The sequence below is a fragment of the Oncorhynchus tshawytscha genome, linkage group LG04 (genome assembly GCF_018296145.1).
Source record: "Oncorhynchus tshawytscha isolate Ot180627B linkage group LG04, Otsh_v2.0, whole genome shotgun sequence".
NCBI lineage: Eukaryota > Metazoa > Chordata > Actinopteri > Salmoniformes > Salmonidae > Oncorhynchus > Oncorhynchus tshawytscha.
The window spans coordinates 19,640,491-19,665,083 of NC_056432.1; the positions used below are offsets into that span (position 1 = coordinate 19,640,491).

At 43.0% G+C, this 24,593-nt stretch overlaps 1 protein-coding gene across 4 annotated transcripts in view; it reads left to right on the plus strand.

The window, feature by feature from the left end:
- The window catches only part of cemip2 (cell migration inducing hyaluronidase 2), a 44,380-nt gene extending 21,053 nt beyond the window's left edge, over nucleotides 1-23,327 (plus strand). For 3 of the 4 annotated variants that reach the window (XM_024417022.2, XM_024417020.2, XM_024417021.2), the window contains 19 exons: nucleotides 119-307; nucleotides 2,226-2,395; nucleotides 3,657-3,866; nucleotides 4,278-4,483; nucleotides 5,513-5,582; nucleotides 6,548-6,676; nucleotides 8,999-9,087; nucleotides 9,693-9,824; nucleotides 10,216-10,251; nucleotides 10,377-10,532; nucleotides 17,272-17,449; nucleotides 18,879-19,094; nucleotides 19,217-19,428; nucleotides 19,671-19,853; nucleotides 20,291-20,513; nucleotides 20,639-20,740; nucleotides 21,020-21,165; nucleotides 21,480-21,586; nucleotides 21,807-23,327. In XM_024417022.2, coding sequence (XP_024272790.1) covers nucleotides 119-307; nucleotides 2,226-2,395; nucleotides 3,657-3,866; nucleotides 4,278-4,483; nucleotides 5,513-5,582; nucleotides 6,548-6,676; nucleotides 8,999-9,087; nucleotides 9,693-9,824; nucleotides 10,216-10,251; nucleotides 10,377-10,532; nucleotides 17,272-17,449; nucleotides 18,879-19,094; nucleotides 19,217-19,428; nucleotides 19,671-19,853; nucleotides 20,291-20,513; nucleotides 20,639-20,740; nucleotides 21,020-21,165; nucleotides 21,480-21,586; nucleotides 21,807-22,000 — 2,948 coding nt within the window. In that variant the 3' untranslated portion in view covers nucleotides 22,001-23,327. The remainder of the gene's footprint in view (nucleotides 1-118; nucleotides 308-2,225; nucleotides 2,396-3,656; nucleotides 3,867-4,277; nucleotides 4,484-5,512; nucleotides 5,583-6,547; nucleotides 6,677-8,998; nucleotides 9,088-9,692; nucleotides 9,825-10,215; nucleotides 10,252-10,376; nucleotides 10,533-17,271; nucleotides 17,450-18,878; nucleotides 19,095-19,216; nucleotides 19,429-19,670; nucleotides 19,854-20,290; nucleotides 20,514-20,638; nucleotides 20,741-21,019; nucleotides 21,166-21,479; nucleotides 21,587-21,806) is intronic. The other variant, XM_024417023.2, reaches the window with a different exon arrangement.
- The last annotated feature ends 1,266 nt before the right edge of the window (nucleotides 23,328-24,593 follow it).

The window sequence follows — 24,593 nt, forward strand, 5'->3', positions numbered from 1 at the left end:
CACAAATCCTTAGTTTTAGCGAAATTTTTTGTGACTCTAGATCCTGTATTCGCCATTAGTTATTTGGTATGCAGGTAGAAAACTGCTAATCCAACAGATCTTATCTGTGCTCTTCTAGGTTATCCCATATCTGGGTTCCAGGTGGATGCTGTGGACCAGGTAGTCCTCAACCTTCAGGATGATGTACACACCTGGCAACCCGGGAACCATGTTGTGGTTGCCAGTACTGACTATTCCATGCATCAGGCAGAGGAGTTCACACTCCTTCCCTGCCCCCACTGCACCAGCAGACAGGTCAGAGTTCAAGGTGAGTGAAAACGAAGGTAGTGTTTGTACATTTATGGGGGCTTACTTTAATTCTGATATTGAGTATCACTGCTGTGTTTTTAACTGGATATGGTATGATATAAAAATAAGTATCATTATTTATTTATAAATCCTGAGCCATGGTCTTTCATTTTTAGTTCTATAAATGACCCTTGGGAAAAGACAGGTAGTCAGGCTTTTCTCCTACATGGGATGGTGTTGGTCAATTATATCTCTCTGTCTCTCTCTCTCTCTGTCTGTCTCTCTCTCTCTGTCTCTGTCTGTCTGTCTGTCTCTCTCTTTTCTCTCTGTCTCTCTCTCTTTTCTCTCTGTCTCTTTCTCTCTTTTCTCTCGCTCTCTCTTCTCTCTCTCTCGCTCTTTTCTCTGTCTCTCTCTCTCTCTTTTCTCTGTCTCTCTCTCTCGTCTCTCTCTCTCTCTTTTCTCTGTCTCTCTCTCTCTCTTTTCTGTCTCTCTCTCTTTTCTCTCTCTCTCTCTCTCTTTTCTCTCTGTCTCTCTCTTTTCTCTTTTCTCTCTCTCTCTCTCTTCTCTCACTCTCTCATACTTTATTGGTATGGGAAGTGTTTCCGCATACATTGCCAAAGCAAAGATATAGGCACAACAAATCAATGATGACGCAGATAGATAATAATAGGAAAAATAATAATGCTCAATGAGTAGTAACAATTAACAGGACACTACAGTAAGAAATGAATGAGGACAATAATTAAAAAGTGAAAGACATAGCAATGCTATTGTTCCAGTTGGTCGTTCCACTGGCTGTCCCTACGGGTGTGGCAGGAAGATACATATTTTGCAGCTAATATGGCACAAAGGGGAGGTTTCTCCCAATAGATATTGGATTTTCTCCTTTTCTGCTTTGGTTTCAAAATGTTTGTATTTGTTTTCAATTTTGGGAACGAAAATTGCCTGTAAGTCTGTATTGTTCTCGCGGACTCTCTCTTTCTCTCTCTCTCTCTTAATTTCAATTGGTAAATGGGGGGCCTGTTGGCTCATTGCCTATTTCTCTGAGTTTAAGAAATGAACAGTAAACATTATACTCACAAAATATTACATTTCAGATGTATTTATTTCCCTCTCTCTGTCCCTCCCTCCATCGTCCTGTTTTCTGGTGTGTGTGTGGATGCCAGTCCGGTTTTATAAACTGTCCATGGTGTCACAAGCCCAGCGAGCAAAACTGGTTGCAATGACATCATGGTCAGATTCTATACTGGTTGTAAGGAATTTATGTTCACTTCTTTTTAGCAATAACGACCAAAAAAAAGTCCTCATCTGGTTGTAATCTGACCAGATAACAGCCAAAGTATGATGTCTTGATCTTGTTATGAAAAGGACATCATAACCTGGTTGTAACAAAGACCAGTTTGTTGTAATCTGGTCTGGTGTTCCACCCTGTGTAGTCCCCTGTCTGCCAACACCTCTGTTTGGCCCACTGCTCTGATGTCGACACAAGCCACCTCCCTTCCTGGAGCAAGAGCTGTGTATGGTGTATGTCTCTGTCTCTGTCTCTGTCTCTGTCTCTGTCTCTCAATGTTTGTGAGGTGAAGCACACATCCTATGGTTGGCATTGGCAGCAGTTGGCTTGCCATATTGAGAGACAATAATGACAAACCCAGTCTCATCTCATTCTCTCTAAATTGTTTTCATGGCTAGAAAGAGAGGTGCTGATGTTGCTCTGTATGGGATTAAGGTCACTCACCTGGCCCCATCAAATTATATCCAGACCTACTGTATCGAGACAACCATATATTTGGCCGACTGTTGTTAATGTGAACACTTTTAAATATCATATTACTATGTATGTCTAAATGTTTACATACAACAATTGATTTGTTGCTTTCACTGATTTATGACAATAGTACATGCTATGAAGAATGTGTACCATGTGTCCCCTCTCCCAGGGAGGCCCCAGTTTGGTCACATGGGGGAGATTGTGGACGGGATGGACATGCGAGCGGAGGTGGCACTGCTCAGCAGGAACATACTCATCTATGGGGAGATGGAAAACACCTGCTATGGAAACAACTGGTGCCAGTTCTTTGGCCACGACACATACGGTGGACACATCAAGGTGTGTGCTTATGTAACCATGTGTAGCTGTGAGTATCGGGTCTGTGTTGAACCTTGAGCCTGCCTGCCCTGTGCATTTCAGCCTGAGTTATATGCTTATCTAATGCCATTCAATCTAGTGTAATCACGTTGAACATTACCATATTACTGTGGCGGAGGGTCATTAGAGCATTCAGCAGATGCTGAATGACTGAGGACATTCATCATTCACACATGATCTAACAACATGTAATGTTCAGTAGGTACTTAATGGAAGAAAACAGACTGAAACAGGGAGGGACTACCTGGCCTTCTCCAATAAGAAATTGGTTGCAATGGTTTCCGTTGCATGCCCTAATGAACACAACCCAGGCACCACTCAGAGAAAGAGGGAGCATGGATGAGCAACACTCATTAATGTTTTGTGTTTCAGTATTGTAATCCTTCTTTGTCCTTTTTTACTCTGTATATTTCACAACCCCACTGAGCACACAGAAAACTCAAACATCAGACCAACGTCGATGCACACACCCCTCCCTCACACACACACATTCTCTGTATCCAGGATGCAAGTACAATATTTTCCCTGTATAATGTGTTACATACTCATGCTCTCTTCTGATAAATACATAATAACATTCCTCTTGCCTTATGTAAAAGCAGCCCCTTTGCAGTAAATGGAAAAAACCCTTGTTTATTGACTGTAGAGAGTTCTGTCCAAGTGTAGTGTGTGTGTGAGAGAGTTTGGGTGAGTGAATGAGTGAGTTACAGTTAGCTTGAGGGATTGGCCAATATCTCCTTAACACAAAACAGGCAATGTGGAAAAGGCCATATACCTAAGAAAGACCTCCCTGAGTTTACTGCATGTTTTTGTGTCTATTTGTTCATTAGGTCATATTTGTGTGTGTGTCTCTCTCTCTAGCATTGTTTGTGTACAGATAATCTCAGTTGTTGCATGATGTTCGATTCATCAATAGATGTAACAGTAAAATAGAGCCACCAATAGATCAGCAGAACCAGAGTAATATGATGCAGCACTCCACAAGACAGCACCCCACAAGACAGCACTCCACAAGACAGCACTCCACAAGACAGCACAACACACACAACACAGCACAGCACAGCACAACACAGCACAGCACAACACACAGCACAGTACAACACACCACACCGCACAGTACAGCACAATACACCACACAACACAGCACAACACACCACAGCTTATTTTTTTTCTCTCTCTCTCTCTCTCTCTCTCTCTCTCTCTCTACCCCATTTCTCCTCAGATATTTGGGAACTTCACTTCGGTGCACCTGTCCCACGTGGAGCTGAGGAACATGGGGCAGCAGGAGCAGGGCCGCTACCCGGTCCACTTCCACCGCTGTGGGGATGTTGACTGGCGAGGGGGCTACCGGGAACCAGCCTACGTGGACGGCCTCTCCATCCACCACTCCTTCTCCCGCTGCATCACCATCCACGCCACCAATGGCCTGCTGGTGTGTGTGCTGTATGTGTGTGAACGTGTGTGTGTCAGGTTGGGGTCAATTATAATTGAAGGCAGTCAATTCAGGAAGTGATTTTAATTTGTTTTTTATTAAAAAGAAAATACTTTTGAAAAACCTCTCAGTTTATTGATTTATCATTGAAAATAGATGTACTTCATGAATCGACTGTCTTTATTTCGAATTGACTCCAGCCCTGGTGTGTGTGTGTATGTGCCGTATGTGTGATAAAAGTTGGGGAAATGAGGACCATATGACGCCAGTCATGAAATAAATAAATGTCAAATGCGTTGAGAAAGTGAATCGACCATCATTCAGATGACATGATGCAGTAACTCCAAGCTGCTTTCCTGCTCTGCTCCTGTCATTGGTGTGTAGCGTTTCCCAAATGTTTCTCCTCTCCAGGTGAAGGACACTGTAGGCTATGACACCCTGGGTCACTGTTTCTTCCTGGAGGACGGGATGGAGCAGAGGAACACGTTCTTCCACAACCTGGGTTTGATGACCCGACCAGGAACACTCCTGCCCACCGACCGCAACGAGACCATGTGCACCAGCATCCGAGACAAAGTGTATAAGAACTATACACCTTCGCCGAGCATGGAGTGCAAGTAAGACACAGGAAATACTTGTCTGGCCGAGAAAGAGTAAACTTTGACAGAGGGGAAATTAGAGGAACAATGAAAGTGAAGAGGCAGAAATGAGAAAAAAATATAGCTCAAGAAGAAAGAGTAATGGAAGTAAGGGGTGTGGTGTGTCAGGTTTTACTGGGTTGGACAGGCCTACTGTGGGGTGTGGTGTCAGGTTTTACTTTTACTGTGGGGTGTGGTGTTGGTTTTACAGGCTGTGGGGGTGTGGGGTGTGTCAGGTTTTACTGGGTTGGACAGGGGTGTGGTGTCACTGTGGGGTTTTACTGGGTTGGACAGGCCTACTGTGGGGTGTGGTGTCAGGTTTTACTGGGTTGGACAGGCCTACTGTGGGGTGTGGTGTGTCAGGTTTTACTGGGTTGGACAGGCCTACTGTGGGGTGTGGTGTGTCAGGTTTTACTGGGTTGGACAGGCCTACTTGGGGTGTGGTGTGTTGGACAGGCCTACTGTGGGGTGGGGTGTGGTGGGTGGACAGGTACTGTGGGGTGTGGTGTGTCAGGTTTTACTGGGTTGGACAGGCCTACTGTGGGGTGTGGTGTGTCAGGTTTTACTGGGTTGGACAGGCCTACCTTGAGAGAAGACAAAGGGTTCATGTCCTCGGGCCGTCTTATCCCTGCAAAATCAACCACACCGTTGCATGAGATGTGTTTCTGTTTCTGGGGGAGGTTGAAAAGGAGGTCTGTTTGGGGAGCAGCAGGCGCTGTTTTTGGAGGACTGTGTGTATGTGTGTGTGAGAGAGAGTACAGGTGTGTGTGTGTGTGTGTGTGTGTGTGTGTGTGTGTGTGTGTGTGTGTGTGTGTTGGCAGAACCGTCCCTGGACAGGATTTATGTGGGAGAGGTGAATTATTCCATGGATAACAGGAGTCACTGTTCTTATTAAATGAATAGATCCTGATATTAACAATCAGTTAGCCTGGAGACATCTCCTCTAATGCCCTTTCATCCTCCCTGTGTGTCTGTCTGTCTGCTCGGTGTGTGTGTGTGTTGTTTTAGGGCAGTGTCTACGTTCTGGATCGCCAATCCCAATAATAACCTCATAAGCAACGCTGCTGCTGGCTCCCAGGTATGACTGTAATAAGCATCTCTGCCTACCAACAAAACAACACTGTTTAATAATGAATTAATAAAGATCAGCAGGGGACTGAGACTGTACATCTGGTGAGCCCCCCCCAGCTTTAACGTTTAGCCACTCATAAGGATCTAAGACTGTGGCTTACCGGTTCATCTCATGTGATGAGGTGATAAATCTGGGGAGATATTGGGTTCTTACTTTTACATCAACAGCAATAAATTATGGCTTCAACCAGGAGATAAAGTTCAACATCAAGACCTTACTGTTCTAGTTCAAGCACAATCAATGTGGCTGTGCAATACTCAATGACAGTACTCTCACTGTGCAATACTCAATGACAGTACTCTCTCTGTGCAATACTCAATGACAGTACTCTCTCTGTGCAGTTCTCTCTCTCTCTCCCTTTTCATAGCCGAGCATTCAGAGTTCGAGACAGCAGGTAAGAGAGAGAGAGAGAGAGAGAGAGAGAGAGAGAGAGAGAGAGAGAGAGAGCTCTCTCATACCTGCTGTCTCGAACTCTGAATGCTCGGCTATGAAAAGCAAACTGACATTTACTCCTGAGGTGCTGACTTGTTGCACCCTCTATAACCACTTTGATTATTGTTTGACACCGCTGGTCATCTATGAACATTTTAACATTGTGTAGAACGATCTGGCCTTAATGGCCATGTACTCTTATAATCTCCACCGGGCACAGCCAGAAGAGGACTGGCCACCCCTCAGAGCCTGGTTCCTCTAGGTTTCTTCCTAGGTTCCTGTCTTTCTAGGGAGTTTTTCCTAGCCGCATGCTTTTACATCTGCATTGCTTGCTCTTAGGGGTTTTAGGCTGGGTTTCTGTATTAATGCTTTGTGACATCTACTGATGTAAAAAGAGCTTTTAAATACATGTGATTGATTATTACTCCAGGATCATTATTATTTTTCACTCCATTCACCCCCCCCATGTCATCCTAAAGGATGCTGGGATATGGTATGTGTTCCACAGCTCATCCACAGGGGACTCTCATGGGCTGTTTCCAGAGACCCGGGCAGAACTGACCCCTCTGGGGATCTTCTACAACAACCGTGTGCACTCCAACTTTAAGGTACCACTCACTGGCAGCACTGTGTAGAAGACAAAAACACTGTGGTTCTGTGTGGCTCAGCTGGTAAAAGCATGGTGCTAACAACACCGAGGTCTTGGCTTTAAATTCCCCCGCAGGGATCACATACACAACGTAGTAAGGGCTCTTCCAATTGTCTGATTTCTCCCACATACAGTATGCCAGCTCTCACTCAAAACCTTACACATGCATGCATCCTTTTTATCCATGCCAAACTTGGTGCAAAACCACGCCCACGAGAAACCTAGCAACGGTAGAATTTGTTCTTAAAACTGACTTGCCTACTTAAATAAAGGTAAAATAAAAAATGGTTAATTGGATCAGTCTAAAACTTTGTACATATACTGCTGCCATCTAGTGGCCAAAATCTAAATTGCACCTGGGCTAGAATAATACATTATGGCCCTTCTCTTACATTTCAAAGATGGTGGTACAAACAAAATACAAAAAAATGCATGCTTTTTTTGTATTTTCTCTTACTTTTCTCTTAATAGCAAAATTAGGTTAGGTGAACTGGGAGCCCATTTCCCACTCTGACCACAAGTGCCTCTCTCATAAGGAGTGAGCTTACAGTCTCAAGACTCTGCTTCAGTAATATACTACTGGTCAAAAGTTTTAGAACAGCTACTCCTTCAAAGGTTTTTATTTATTTGTACTATTTTCCACATTGTAGAATAATAGTGAAGACATCAAAACTATGAAATAACACATGGAATCATGTAGTAACCAAAAAACAAATCAAAATATATTTTATATTTGAGATTCTTCAAATAGCCACCCTTTTGTCTTGATGACCAGCTTCACCTGGAATGCTTTTCCAACAGTCTTGCAGGAGTTCCCACATATTCTGAGGACTTGTTGGCTGCTTTTCCTTCACTCTGCGATCCGACTCACTCCAAACCATATCAATTTGGATGAGGTCGGGGGATTGTGGAGGCCAGGTCATCTGATGCAGCACTCCATCAATTTCCTTTTTGGTAAAATAGGCCTTACACAGCCTGGAGGTGTGTTGGGTCATTGTCCTGTTGAAAAACAAATGATAGTCCCACTAATCCCAAACCAGATGGGATGGCGTATCGCTGCAGAATGCTGTGGTAGCCATGTGACAGACAGTGTCACCAGCAAGACATCCCCACACCATAACACCTCCTCCTCCATGCTTTACGGTGGGAAATACACATGCGGGGGATCATCTGTTCACCCACACCGCGTCTCACAAAGACACGTCGGTTAGAACCAAAAATTTCCAATTTGGACTCCAGACCAAAGACCAAATTTCCACCGGTCTAATGTCCATTGATCGTGTTTCTTGGCCCAAGCTAGTCTCTTCTTCGCATTGGTGTCCTTTGGCAGTGGTTTCTTTGCAGAAATACAACCATGAAGGCCTGATTCACAGTCTCCTCTGAACAGTTGATGTTGAGATGTATTTGTTACTTGAACTCTGAAGCATTTATTTGGGCTGTAATTTCTGAGGTGCAGTTAACTCTAATGAACTTATCCTCTGCAGCAGAGGTAACTCTGGGTCTTCCATTCCTGTGGCGGTCCTCACGAGAGCCAATTTCATCATAGCACTTGATGGTTTTTGCAACTGCACTTGAAGAAACTTTCAAAGTTCTTGAAATGTTCCGGATTGACTGACCTTCATGTCTTAAAAGTAATGATGGACTGTCGTTTCTCTTTGCTTATTTGAGCTGTTCTTGCCATAATATGAACTTGGTCTTTTACCAAATAAGGCTATCTTCCAACCCTACCTTGTCACAACACAACTGATTGGCTCAAACACATTAAGAATTAAAGAAATTCCACAACTTAACTTTTAAGAAGGCACACCTGGTAATTAAAATGCATTCCAGGTGACTACCTCATGAAGCTGGTTGAGAGAATGCCAAGAGTGTGCAAAGCTGTTATCAAGGCAAAGGTTGTTTGAAGAAGCTCAAATATCAAATATATTTTGATTTGTTTAACACTTTTGGTTACCATATGATCCCATATGTGTTATTTCATAGTTTTGATGTCTTCACTATTATTCTACAATGTAGAAAATAGCAAAAATATAGAAAACCCTTGAATGAATAGGTGTTCTAAAACTTTTGGCCGGTAGTGTATACCTATGGTATATACACAGTCTCATTACATTGCATTCACCCTTGAACTGCACATTACACTCTTATATCCCGTACATTTGACAATATATCTATTTTACAGAGTTGCTACTGTGTGCTATTACGACACTCGCATGCAAAATATGTAAAACTGTCCGACTCCTTTATGACCATAGTTTCCATACCTGTTTGTGTTACCCAGGCTGGGCTCTTCATTGATAAAGGTGTGAAGACCACCAATGCCAGTGCTGCAGACCCCCGGGAGTACCTGTGTCTGGACAACAACGCCAGGTAAGAATACAGGTCAAACTACATTGCATTTACAATTAAATTTCGACATGCAGGAATCAATCATTTGGATAAATCATTGTCTATATATTTACTTGGTCTAGTAGGCTGTGGTTTAGTTAGTATCTATCTCTACAGCACTTACTGTAGATGGTATGTAGTTTAAATGGTATGGTCTGTACTGGTCTGTACTGTACTTTGATAGCCTGTACTGGTCGGTACTCTCCTTGTACAGTAGTCTGGAGGGTCTGGCAGGTTTGTGTTTACAGACAAAACAAGGCTCCAATCTGCACCAGTCTGTCCAAATACAAGCCTCTTCTTCAACAGATAGAAAGAAAATAGCTTAGGCCATCTAAGACCACTGCTTACGCTGTGTGTGTTTGTGTGTGAAGGTGAGGACTGAGTGTGTGTTTGTTTGTCTGTGTGCATAGTATTTGTCTGTGTGCATAGTGTTTGTCTGTGTGTGTTTGTCTGTGTGCGTAGTGTTTGTCTGTGTGCATAGTGTTTGTCTGTGTGTATTTTCTAAGAGTATGTGTATCTGTGTGTCAGAGAGAAAGATCAAGAGTATGTGTGTTTCTATACTCATATTACACATGGGTCTGTTTCAGGTTCCGTCCACATGAGAATGCAGACCCAAACCGTCCCAGGGTGGCTGCTCTCATCGACACACTCATCGCCTTTAAGAACAATGACCTCGGAGCCTGGATACGAGGCGGTGACATTACCATTCAGAACTCTGGGTGCGTGCTGTGATGTCATCTCATTGAGCCCATGAATGTGGTTACTGTATCCTTGTTCATCAATGTGCTGTGCAGTAGTCACATGTCATCGCTTCTGTCTTCGATGTCCCTGTATGATTCGCACAGAGAAAAGTGTCTCAGAAGTGACTCGGGTTTTACTGTAGCAACTTGCATTAGAATTAGTAGCTAGCATGCTAAGCTAACATGTTATCAAGTGGCCATCTCGGATGTGGCAAAGGGCCAGGAGTTCCTCTTTCTCAGTCCTCAATTCTATGGATGACATTGAACTGGTGACTCCTACACTTCTGGGTTAGCCCTACTCAGTGGAGCTCTCACACAGTGCACGTCTACAATGCAGAATGAATGATACGTTCATTCTCTCTGGTTATAGATTTGCAGACAATGGGGTGGGACTCTCCTTTGCGAGGTATGTACCAAGGCTCCTGTGTCTGTTTCTACACCTGTGTTTCTGTCTGTACATTCCTAACACCCCCACTACACATACACTTATGCTCAAAAACACATCCTGTCCCTTTCCTCTCCCTCCGTCAGTGACGGTAGTTATCCCAAGGACGAGGGTTCCAGTCAGGAAGTGACTCAGTCTCTGTTTGTGGGAGAGAGCCGGAACCGTGGCTTCAACGGAGGCCAGAACAAGTACTGGGGCCAGGGAGGAGCAGACGGCAAGATGAGGACACTACCCAGGAACAGGTGTGTGTGTGTGTTCTCGTGTGTGTGTGTGTGTGTGTGTGTGCGCGTGTGAAAAATACTGTAATAAAAAACTGCAGATAGTGTTGGAGAGGTGCATTGCTCTTGTAGGGGAAGTACTGCTTTGACTAACTTCCTGTAATAGGATAAATGTTTTTTTAATGTTTCTATCACTTCTGTGTTTCCTGAGAACCAATTTCCTCCATCTGCGTAGTAAGCCTCCTTTGATAAACAGTGACTGAAAGGAAAAAATGAATCAAAGCGTTGCTTACAGTGACCAATGAGAAATTAGAGTCTGAGAAACAGTCACAGTCACGGCGAACACTTGCGGAAGAGCACTCGGATCAGGGACAGGGAGCAGGCTATAACCCACCCACAGTCAGAGAGACAGTCCTCAGGTTCGGGTTCATTAAGGTATGCAATGGAAAACATTTTTAAGTAGAAAAAAAGAGCGCATTGAATGTTTATTGGGATGTGTCTTGTCCTTGAGGAAGAACTGAGCGATTTCCGCTAGCTGCAAAGTCAAAATTGGCTATATGTAAAAGAATTCATGAGAACAAAAATGTGCTTTTTGGTCTTAATTTAAGATTAAGGGTTAGGCATTATTGTTCAATTTTCATCTAAAATGACATACCCAAATCTAACTACCAGTAGCTCAGGCCCTGAAGTAAGGATATGTATATTCTTGGTACTATTTGAAAGGAAACACTTTGAAGTTTGTGGAAATGTGAATTGAATGTAGGAGAATATAACACAACAGATCTGGTAGAAGAAAATACAAAGAAAAAAACAACTCTTTTTCTACCACCATCTTTGAAATGCAACAGAAAGGTCCCCAATCTAGCCATCACTCTGGTTGTAATTCCTATGGTGTCCACAAGATGGCAGCAGTGTATGTGGAATGTTTCCGACGGATTCAGACCTACATGCATTTAGTGTGAAGTCACCCAGGTACATTTGGGCAAATCGTGAAGGAGACATTTACGTTCACATTACATTTTTCTGTAAGAATATCGTCAAATCTCTATACTTGGACTTTGATTGAGCTTTTCCAACATTAGTAGCCATATTATAAGTTCAACATTTGCAAAACACCCAGTTTTCATAACTTCATAACTCTCCATATTCTTATCATTTTTGTCCAAAAGGAAAAGGCTTGATGTCGTACAAGGTTAGCAGCAACATTGTGTGACAGATACTGGGTTTCTGCATACTACCGTAAAGCCCAGCTCATTGGTTATTTAGCTAGCTTTGTTTGACCCCAATTGGTGCTTATTTGACAAAGTTACAGTCAATCAAGTGAAGACCGCCCTCGTCATCGGCGTGCCATAAAGGCGTCGCCCTCTGACCAAATTTGGTGTCCTATAGGATATACTACACACCTAATGATATAGTGAAGTCTGGTTACATTCTAGGATCTCGGAGGAATAAATACGAACGTGATTTGACTAGTTGAAACAAAGTTTAGGGTTAGATTTTCACGGATTCCTTTCTTTGCAAATTGAACGAGTGGAAATACAAAATCGATTGTGCATGCCATATGGACCTTTTTACGATATGAAAAAGGATTTTATCTAACAAAACAACACTTCATGTTATCTCTGGGTCCCTTTGGATGATAAATCAGAGCAAGATTTCAGAATGTAAGTACACATTTCACCTTCAGAGGTGAATTTATCAAACCTATCGCGGTGAAAAAAGTGTTTTGTTGTTAGGAGCTCTCAAACAATAGCATGGCATTTGTAAATGCCATGCTACTGTAAATTGGACAGTGCAGTTATATTAACAAGAATTTAAGCTTTCAGTCGATATACGACACTTATTTATAAAATCTGTGATCGTGACACACGGCGCTGCATGATTTACAACAAAAAAGTAAGAAACATTTGTTAAATAAACTAAAGGAAAAATAGTAACACAATACAATAACGAGGCTATATACAAGGTGTACTGGTACCGAGTCAATGTGCAGGGGTATGGGTTAGTTGAGGTAATTGATGTAATATGTACATGTAGTTCAGGGTAAAGTGACTATACATAGATAATAAACAGAATAGCAGCTGCGTATTTGAAGAAATGTGTGTGTGTGTGTGTGTGTGTGTGAAATATGTGTGAGTGTGTGTTTAGAGTCCAGCGAGTGTACATCAAGCCTGTGCAAGAGACTCGGTGCAAAAAATATATAAAAAATACGATTAAAAAAGGGGGTCAATGCAAATAGTCTGTGTAGCCATTTGATTAACTGTCTTATGGCTTGGGTGTAGAAGCTGTTAAGGACCCTTTTATAGAGGTCCTGGATGGTAGGAAGCTCATCCCCAGTGATGTACTCCAAGATCCAGTTGCAGAGGAAGGTGTTCAGTCCCAGGGTCCTTCGCTTAGTGAACTTGGAGGGCACTATGTTGTTGAATGCTGATCTGTAGTCAATGAACAGCATTCTCAGGTAGGTGTTCCTTGTATCCAGCTGGGAAAGGGCCGTGTGGAGTACAATAGAGATTGCGTTATCTGTGGATCTGTTAGGGTGGTATGCTAATTGGAGGGAGCCATGACCGGCCTTTCAAAGCATTTCATGGCTGCAGATGTGAGTGCTACGAGGCGGTAGTCATCTAGGCAGGTTACCTCAGTGTTCTTGGCCACAGGGACTATGGTTGTCTGCTTGAAACATGTAGGTATTACAGACTGGGTCAGGGAGAGGTTGAAAATGTCAGTGCCAGCTGGTCAGCGCATGCTCTGAGTACGCGTCCTGGTAATCACTCTGGCCCTGCGGCCTTGTGAATGTTAACCTGTTTTTTCCTCTACGGGACTGTTGTCCCCCCGCTGGACGGTTGAGCTAATGTAGGCTAATGTGATTAGCATGAGGTTGTAAGTAACAAGAAAATTTCCATGACATAGACATATCTGATATGGGCAGAAAGCTTAAATTCTTGTTAATCTGGGTTTGCACGAAGTTTGGCGTGGATAATACAGATTCGGTGTGTGTGTGTGTGTGTGTGTCCCGCCGCAGGATGGTTGAACTACCGTAGGCTAATGTGATTTACATGAGGTTGTAAGCAACAAGCTTAAATTCTTGTTAATCTAACTGCACTGTCCAATTTACAGTAGCTATTACAGTGAAAGAATACCATGCTATTGTTTGAGGAGAGTGCACAATTATGAACATGAAAATGTATTAATAAACCAAATAGGCACATTTGGGCAGGCTTAATACAACATTTTGAACAGATATGCAGTGGTTCATTGGATCAGTCTAAAACGTGATACATACACCGCTGCCATCTAGTGGCCAAAATCTAAATTGTGGCTGGACTAGAATAATACATTATGGCCTTACTCTTGCATTTCAAAGATGATGAAGCAAAAGAAAAATTACAAAAAAAATGCATGTTTTTTTCTTAGTTTTTCTTTTACCAGATCTAATGTGTTATATTATTTTCAAATTTCCACAAACTACAAAGTATTTCCTTTTCAAATGGTATCAAGAATATACATTACCTTGCTTCAGGTCCTGGGCTACAGGCAGTTAGATTGGGGTGTCATTTAGGCGAAATTGAAAAAAAAGGGCCCGATCCTGAAGATTGAAAGGTCTTACTCATATTGGCTACAGAGAGCGTGATCGCAGTCATCCGGAACAGCTGGTGCTCTCATGCTTGGTTCAGTGTTTTTTGCCTCAAAGCGAGCATAGAAGGCTTAATTGTCTAGTAGGTCTGCATCACAGGACAGCTCGCGGCTGTGTTTCTCTTTGTATTCCGTGATAGTTTGCAAGCCCTGCCACATCCGACGAGCATCAGAGCAGGCGTAGTAGGATTCGATCTTAGTCCTGTGTTGATGCTTTGCCTGTTTGATGGTTCATCGGAGGGCGTAATGGGATTTATTATAAGTGTCCGGATTAGTGTCCCGCTCCTTGAAAGCGTCAACTCTAGCCTTTAGCTCAGTACAGATGTTGCCTGTAATCCATGGCTTCTGGTTGGGATATGTACGTATGGTCACTGTAGGGACGACGTCGTAGATGCATGTATTAATTAATGTATTAATGAAGCCGGTGACTGATGTGGTATACTCCTCAATGCCATCGGATGAATCCCGGAACATATTCCAGTATGTGCTAGCGAGACATTCCTGTAGCTTAGCATCCACTTCTGTGTTGAGCGCATCACTGGTACTTCCTGTTTGAATTTTTGCTTGTAAGCAGGAATCAGGAGGATAGAGTTATGATCAGATTTGCCAAATAGAGGGTGAGAGGGAGCTTTGTACACTTCTGTGTGTGTGGAGTAAAGGTGATCTAGAGTTTGTTTCCCCCCTCTGGTTGCACATGTGACATGCTGATAAAAATGAGGTAGAACAGATTTCAGTTTTTCCTACATTAAAGTCCCCAGCCACTAAGAGTGCCGCCTCTGTATGAGTATTTTCTTGTTTGCTTATGGCCTTATACAGCTTGTTGAGTGCGGTCTTAGTGCCAGCATCGGTGTGTGGTGGATAATAGACAGCTACGAAGAATAGTGTTGTCTACAGCTTACCATGAGGTACTCTAACTCACGTGAACAAAACCTTGAGACTTTCTTAATATTAGAGATTGCACACAAGCTGTTGTTGACAAAGACACACCACCCTCCCTGATCTTACCGGAGGCTGCTGTTCGGTCTTGCCGAAGCACGGAAAACACAGCTAACTGTATATTATCCATGTCCTTGTTCAGCTACGACTTGATGAAACAGGATATTACCGTTTTTAATGTCCCATTGATAGGATAGTCTCGAACGGAGCTCATCCAGTTTATTCTCAAGTGATTGTATGTTTGCCAGTATAATGGAGGGTAAAGGCGGATTATCCACTCGCTGACGCAGTCTCGCCAGGCATCCGGCTCTACGACCTCTGTAACAACGTCTCCTCTTCATATGAATAACAGGGATTTGGGCCTGGTCCGGGAGGAGCAGTATATCCTTTACTCATTAAAGAAAAAATATTCTCCAGTTCAAGGTGAGAAATCGCTGTTCTGATGTCCAGAAGCTTTTTTCGGTCATAAGAAACGATGGCAGAAACATTATGTTCAAAAAAAGTTCAAAACAGCACCCAAAAAAACACAATTGGTAAGGAGCCTGTATGACAGGTTGTTATATCAGAGTTGAGGGTTTGGTCACACTTTAAACAAACTACAACTTAGAAAGGAATTAAAGAGCATTTATAAAGTCTCCATAAGCACTAAGTTATTGCTTACACATTTATTTATAAGCAAAGTCATACTACATAAAGGGTGATATAAAAGTTCCTAACATCTGGTGCTTTGCATATCCCCTTCTCTGGCAGCTCCCTCTTTGGAGGCTGTAAAACGTGGTAACAGCTAATTGCTGCATGCCCTGATTTCTCCAGCTGCTCCCTCATTCATGACGGCCCGGTCATCCCTCTCTGGCCTTTTTACACACTTCCTGACCACACTAACGGCTAGAAGTTTGGTCACAGCCAGGCTTTTCACAGAGTGAGACAAAACAACATATCCTTCTGTTATCTAGTTAGACTTATATGACTGTTTTTCCCCGCTGATGAGACAACAAGCTGATAAGAAAACAAGCTGATGAAGCTAGCAATAGGCCTAATGTTTCTCTCCAGTGTTATAAATAGCTATACACTGAATGTACAAAACATTAAGAACACCTTCCTAATATTGAGTTGCGCGCCCCCCCCCTTTTGCCATCCGAACACCCTTAATTCATTGGGGCATGGTCTCTACAAGGTGTTGAAGCGTTCCACAGGAATGCTGGCACATATTGACTCCAATGCTTCCCACAGTTGTGTGAAGTTGGCTGGATGTTCTTCGGGTTGTGAACCACTGTTCAGTAGTGTGGTCAGGTGCCACAAAGAGGGACTTAGGAAGATTGCAGTTGACTCAGAACAGGGCAGCACGGCTGGCCCTTAAAAGTACACGGAGAGCTAACATTAATGACATGCATGTCAATCTTTCATGGCTCAAAGTGGAAGAGAGATGGACTTCATGACCTCTTGTTTTTTGAAAGAGGTGTTGACAAGCTGAATGTACGGACACCCATGCATACCCCACAAGACATGCCAACAGAGGTCTCTTCAAAGTCCAGAACATACTATGGGAGACGCACAGTACTACATAGAGCCATGACTACATGGAACTATTCCACATCAGGTAACTGATGCAAGCAGTAGAATCAGATTTTAAAAAACAAAGAAAAAAGACATCTTATGGAACAACAGGGACTGTGAAGAGACACAGACACATGGACACACATGCACTGTGATATTGTTGTATAGTGGTATCAAACATTTTTTACATTTTAGATATGTAGTAGTGTAATAATGTTATATGATGTACTGTTTTATATTTTGATTTAATGTAATGTAAGTGCTTTATGTTTGGATCCCAGGAGGAGTAGCTGCTGCCTTGTCTTGCCCATTCACACTCTGAATGGCACACATACACAATCCATGTCTTAATTGTCTCAATGATTAAAAATCCTTCTTTAACCTGTCTCCTCCCCTTCATCTACATTGATTGAAGTGAATTTAACTAACAAGTGACATCAATAAGGGATAATAGCTTTCATCTGGATTCACCTGGTCAGTCTGTCATGGAAAGAGCAGGTATTCTTAATGTTTTGTACAGTCAGTGTAGATGCTCTGGATCAGCTGATGCTGTCTTGAATGTAACGTGACTTGTTTTGTTTGTGTTAGCTCGGTGTGACTCCAGTCATGTTTGTTGTGTGACTCTCATACGGATTTTTTAAAGGACGTTCCCGATCCGCGGCTTCCAGATCTATGACGGTCCTGTGCGGATCACTCAGAGCACATTCCGAAATTACATCCCAACAAAGGAGCGTTTCACCAGCGCGGTGGGCTTCAACCTAAAGAACACCTGGCAGCTCACACCACGCAACAACCTGTCAAAGCTCAGCTTCCAGCCCACTGTGAGTAGCCATCACATCACTCCACCTTTCATCCTAGAAGTGCACACTCATTCTCAGACCCTCATGCATTGAAAAGCATTGGATTGGTGTAAGCATGGTGTAGGGAGTTTCTGCCATATTTCTTAGACCAATCCTTTCCTTTTAAATCCACGAGGGGAGTTTACGATTGCACACTTCAGGAGAAGGGCCATTGCCTTGTCTCTGTTGTTCTCAAATACTGACGTAATAATGATGTTACAAACAAAAAGTCTGATAAGAATATGATAATTATATCCGGACTCTGGTCCTGCAATTCTATCCATTTTGCCATGGGGTTTTGTACTATGTATTTAAATAATATGTTCTAATATTTCTACTACTGTACATTGCATTTTAGTTACACTGTTTCTACACACTGCTTATGTATTTTAATATACTGGATTTTTTACATAGCCCACCCTATATCATTCTTAGTAGATTAATCTGGTGTATATACATATAGATTGCATTACTGTTATGTGCTATTTGGATTCATTGGATTCGTTCTGACATTTTAAGATAAAAAAAATTGTATTATTTGTGTATATGTTTGACATTTTACTGCATTGTTTGGAGCTAGTAGCATAAGCATTTATCTTCATCTGCTATAACATCTTCTACACCGTGTACGTGACCAATAAACTTATATTTGATATGATTTGATAAAGGTCACTGACTGAAACATTAGTGTCTATGGAGTTTTCCTTTGCCAAATCAGGCAAAAATAACCATCTGAAACCTCCGTCTGCGTGTTTGCACATGGTCATGATTCCATTCTGATGGGCCTAGTTTAGTTTTTGTGCCACTTGTGTTTACATTGAAAGCTTTGATTTGGAAGTGCAGGGATCAGACACTGTTTTCCTGCATGCACTCTTTCCCTCTGCCTGTTTCCTTTTGGCCGTTGGTTCGGTCTTATCTGTTGGAAAAATCTCTATTGTCCTGGAACACTGCAGAGAGCTGAGTTACTGAGTTGGAATTTTACTGGAACCAGTGGTTGGGTGGAGACCCCATGCTGAGAGATAGGGAGAGCGAAGGGGAGGTTCTGGATGAAAGTCATTCTGAATTGGAGAGCCCTCTAGTGTCGGATGTGGTGACAAGCTCAACTCAACTTTTCAAGCTTGACTAAACTCAAAATGTCCCTTTTCAAAATGGCTTTCAAGGACTTTTGTTGAACGCTCATCACTGACACCTGGGTTGAATTCATTAGGAACGTTTTGCTACAGTCTATATTAATGAATACGACCATAATATACATTCAGCTCAACTCTCAAATACTATAGACCTATAAGATCAAAGTTAGGAAACATGCACACCAAATTGCGCGTCATCACTTTTTAGGCCATACATATCTTTGTAAGTCACTGGTTGTGTTTTGTCATGTCTGTCTTTTAAAACCTATTGTTTGTGACAGGTGGGTCTGAGGGCATTCTTCGGGCGTCCGGGCCAGTGGTTCGACGAGAATGATCTGGACGGGGATAAGAACTCCATCTTCCATGACGTGGACGGCTCTGTGACGGGCTACAGGGATACGTATGTAGGCAGAGCAGACAACTACCTGATCCGTCACCCCGGCTGTGTCAACATCACCCAGTGGAACGGAGTGGTCTGCAGTGGCACCTACTCTCAGGTACGGATGGGACAGTGGCCCTAATGCCTATCACCAGTGACTTTATTCACGGCTTAGGATATACACTGCATAGAATTGACCAAACTCTATTGCTCTATCATTTTCTAATGCGTGTCCTCCAGGTGTATATCCAGACCCAGGGAGCTTCCAGCCTCAGTCTGTCCATCAGTAGAGATGACTACCCTGAGGCTCCTCTGGTGCTGAGGGGTATTAACAGCCAAGGGGCGCTGTCCCAGCAGTACCAGCCTATCCTCATGATGAGCAAGAGCTACACCCTGCATTGGAACGGCCCGGCTCCCAGAGAGATTGTCCTTTCCCTCATTAACTTCAACCAGTGAGTGGAACACTGGGACTGATGAGTGTGTGTGTGTTTTAAGGTGGTTGGTCTGGGTGTTTGTCCACATTGAAACTGGTCTTGGTCTCGTTCCGGTCTCAATACACAGGATTTGGGTCAGGTGGTCTCTGGTTTTTCTGCTGTTTGTTTGAATGTGTGTGCTATAAGAGGATGTGTTTGTCAGTTTGTAAGACAGATCTCTAACCTTCATTGTCACCTGATGACTCCTCCTTTCTCTCCAGAGGTGACTGGGTGCTGGTGGGTCTCTGCTACCCGTCCGACACCACCTTCCAGGTCATGGCTGACATCAACGACCGCCAGAGTAACATCTTCGATGACATCAGCGACTATGGGCCTGTGTTCTCCCTCGCTGAACTGGAGAAGAGGCTGCTGGAGAGGAAGTATTTCTTTGACCGCAGTGTGGGGTGAGAGTCACTATACGACAGCGTAGCCTAGTGGTTAAAGTGTTGGACTAGTAACCGGAAGGTTGCAAGTTCAAACCCCCGAGCTGACAAGGTACAAATCTGTCATTCTGCCCCTGAACAGGCAGTTAACCCACTGTTCCTAGGCAGTCATTGAAAATAAGAATTTGTTCTTAACTGACTTAGTTCAAGTTAACTGACTTAGCCTAGTTAAATAAAGGTTAAAAAAACAAAAAACTAATGTCTCTATCCATATGGCTATATCTACTGTACCTCTCTCTCCCTCTAGAATTTTTACTTAGTCTCCTATTGACTTCAATAGTATGACTAAGTAACATTTTTAAGTGAACATTTTGCTTAAGTTAGGATTCGCCCCTCTGTCTGTCTCGCTCTCCTTCATCACTCTCTCTCAATTAACACCGGCCTCTCTCCTCTCCCAGCTTGCTGTGGCTGTATTTGCGGGCGAGGCAGGGACGCGATGGCCACAGTTACTGCTCGGTTAAGGGTTGCGAGAGAGTGAAGGTGATGGCCACCACGTCGTCCTCCAAACTGACCTGTAACTGCACGGCCAAGGCCTACCCCAAATACACCAAGACTCCCTCGGCAGTGGTCCCCATGCCCACCCTCAGCAACCAACCATGCAAGGACTGTGGGGCCTCCCAGGTTAGCCTGGTAGTCCACCACACTGTCTTTGTTCCATTAGTATGCAATTCTATTGGAAAAGGAATGAGCTCATGTTGTGCTGTCTGACATAAAAGCCCTGCATTAATCTGTGTGTTTTCTGGTAGCTGGTGTTTTCCAGTGACCCGTGGAACTCCTACCTCCAAACTCAGATCAAATCGCTCAGCAGCAAGGAGCAGCAGACTGGAGACACACAATCCTTTATCACTGTGAGTGCCACAGGTTTAAATATAACACAGTATTACATTAGAGAATAGTGTCCCGGTGCCACAGAATCACAGTGTGCATAATGAGTGTTTGCATGTTGTTGGTGTGCTGTTGTTTAACTTTCATCAAACGGCCATTATAAATGTTTATGAATGAAATACTAATTTATTAATACACTATTGATCAATACAAAAGCACCACCCATATTTTGAATCGGTTTGTGGTTGTAGCATGCCAGCTGTATCTCTTACCCACTTTTCTACAACGTCTTCTTTTCTCAGGTGAACAGTGAGACATTCTCCTTCACAGAGCCAGGCATCTTCATGGTCTCTGTTGATGCCTGCTCTGGACAAGTCACAAATAAGAGATTTTTCTCCAAAATGGACTCCAAAATGGAGGAGTATCTTAAAACTGGATTACCAAAGAGGTGAGGGGGAAGAATTAGGCCCTTGCTGGTTGGAGTTAGAACTCGATTGGTGGTCTGTTGCAGAACTGGGTTCAAATACTATTTGAAATCTTTCAAATACTTTGAGCATTGCTTTAGTCAACCTGGAGTGCCAGTTCGGTGGGGTTTGCGCTTTTGGCACTTTTCTATTGGTTTCATTGCAACAAGGTGCATTTAAGAGAATTATAAGAGGTAGCATTTCTTCGTCTGGTAGAAGTTCTATCATTTTGATCAGAGGTGTTTGACTTGATGGGGAAATCGATGAATCATAATTGCTTATATTTTCTCATGACTAGGTCAATAGTGCTTCTGGGAACGCGAGGGCAGCCCGATGGCTTGGTCAGTGTTGCACGATATCTGGTCCCCCTGGGAATGACTAAGGCAGCAGATCTGCAGAGTAAAGGTAGGTGTCACTCTCAAATGGTTCCCTGTTGCGGGTGCTATTACTGTAGGCCAGGTCTGGTTTTTCTATCCAATTCTCTGTTCCTCGTTATTGTTGTTTTCCTCTTTTCTTCCTGCTGTCTCTCCAACTATGTATTTTCTCTGCGATTTATACTTTTTCTTATTTCTCTGCTCACCTCATTACAGTATTTTCCACATGACACTTTGTGTTTCTCTCACAGAGAGCCTGGTGTTTTGGGGGTTCCAGGGTGGCTCTGCCCCCCCTCCGTGGGCCTCCATCCTGGTTGGGCAGGGTGAGGAGGGGCTGGGGCTGCAGGAGCGCTACCTCCCCCTGGGCCTGGAGGCCTATGGCTGCACACAGACCAGCACACGCAGAGACCTGGAGCTACTGAGGACCGCCACAGGACCACAATGACAAATGTAAACACAATTTAACCAAAACACAACCAACCAGCAAATGAATGTAAACTGCTGAACTTTTATTTATTATTTTATTGGCAAAGATGTTTAATAATTTGGGGGGTAATTTACTGTGTGTGTGTGTGTGTGTGTGTGTGTGTTATATTTGACTGGGAATCAACGGGGATGGACCCAGAATGGAATTATAAGAGCAAATGAACAAAGTAAGTAACCACATCAAACTTGTGTGGTCTGACACTTGTATCAGTTACCTGATGGGTTGTTGGTTCAGGCCAGCGTTTGACCTGTCTGCTGCTCACCACGTCCATAGACGAAACACATCATTTAGAAGAAGACTGAATTAGCAAATCAAAGGAAAAACTGTCTGTTTCCTCACTCCTTTTTTCTGCAGTTTTTGCATGTCCCTGGAGGCATTTTGTTCAGCGACTAGATCTGTTAAGGGCAGCTGTATCTTAATGAAAACATTTTGTATTAGATTCCGTTGAGATTGTTGTATTTCCAACAAACCTTTTTTCCCAGGATGTGTCCTTTTTTGTTCCATATTTATTTGATCTCTACACAGTGACACTTTCCCCTAGGGCTGGCTACGCATGCAGCAGAGATGGTTTGTTTCTCTTTTTCTTCTCATTATCTTACCATTGAAACTGCATTTCCAACTAATTTACCTTTTAGTATGGTCATGTATGTTGTTAATTACGTATAAATGCCAAAAGTATGTGTTACGGGGGGGCATTTTACAAGGTAAATCTGGCCTTGAAACGAACACAGACTAGTAGTTCATACCAAAACCATGGTTTACTGTACCTCTGGCCTCAGCAGGTGATTTGAAAAGGGGCTCCCCCACTGTGCCGGCGATTAGTGACTTTCTGTATGTGATTGGGTGCATTCATTTTAGCTCGCCCGGTGAAGATTTCACTTTAAGATCTAAGAAATGGTCAAGAATCTGCAAACTCTGCCTACCCAGTGCCCTGGACGAGTTAAAATGAATGCAACCATTGTGAGAGAGCCTCTGAAGAGAAGGATCTGCTTTTTAACCACTGTTCTGTTGTAAATAAGATGTTTTTTGTTATGCAAATGCTTTTAAGATGCACACTCCAAATTGAGCACTTTGAATAGGATTGAGTATTGAGGGATGTTGAGAAGCTGTCTGTATACTGTGAGAGTGCCTTTCAATTTGCTGTGAGTTGTATTTGAAATGTTAAATCACTATACTCATGAGAGTTTATTTCTTTAATCAAACCTTTATATTTGAATTCTCACATCCTCAGTGCTCTTCTGAAAATGCAGAGATGATAACTTTGTGATAAAGTGTCCTGTCATCATTGTCTTGTCATTATTTTAAATCAAATCAAATTGTATTTGTCACATACACATGGTTAGCAGATGTTAATGCGAGTGTAGCGAAATGCTTGACACTGACAGCTGATGTATTCAACAAAATCAAGGATGCCTCTAGGATGACTTAATGTTATGCACAAAGGAATCAGATTACTGAAATCTCTGATCTAGCCTATGAGACTAATGGGGCAGCTGTATGGTCGACTTGGGTTATAGTGGGCAAGAAAGTTTAGGTAGGGAGACGATCGAGAACAGTGCATTTCTAATGATGTACTTGCTACTTGACAATCTTACCACTCGAGGGCAGGCTTGTTCTAATAGTTAGGAAGTCCTATCTAACCAAAACCATGCCATCAATCTGTAACATGAGTTTTCATGCTACAGATGTCATATGAAACTCCTATGAGAACTGACCTAAAGACTTAATGTGGGATCATTCATTGTTCAAAACAGTATTCTGAACCTTATTGAAGGTTTCATATTTTAATGATAGTAGGAAAGGAGAGAGGAATAAACGTAGTAGAGGGGGCTTGAACCCACATCGTCAGCGCTACCACTACACAGTTGAAATCAATACGTTCACAAGTCAGTCATTTGACTTGCATAAGCTTTACACGTCATGACCTGGCTGGCCTGGTCATGGCTGCAACTCCATATACTTAATTTGTGATTGATGTTCAAGCATTTATCAGAAGCTCTTAACCAGAGTGACTTACAGTAATGAAGTAGTGAATACATACATTTTTGTACTGGTTCCCTGTGGGAATCGAATCCACAACCCCAGCGGTGTAAGCACCAGGCTCTATCAACTGAGCCACACAGGAGCTGTGCTAATACTGTTTTTGTTGTTGAATAGAGACAAACAGAGTTCAATCTAGCGCCAAATGGCCTTTTTGTCACGTAACACGTAACTCATTCGTAACTTATTTCCGCCCACGCGCACAGCTACATAATTTAGCGCGAACCTCCGATTGCGGATAAATCTGAGCACTGAATTGTTGGGAGACCAACAACGTCTGTAAAGGTGAAAATATGTAGCTAGACAGCTGTGTACTTACTGTTTCTTTTCTCTGTATTATGGCTTTTGAGGTATGGCAGTTCTCACTAACTGTCAAAATGGCCACCAATCACAGAAGCAACACCTAGCTGCTGATTATTCGGTCTTCCGTTACAGTGGAGCGCAGGTGTAGGCCAAATCATTTCATAGGCAGGCTAGTAGGTTAAACTGATCTCATTCATTTGTAACCCTC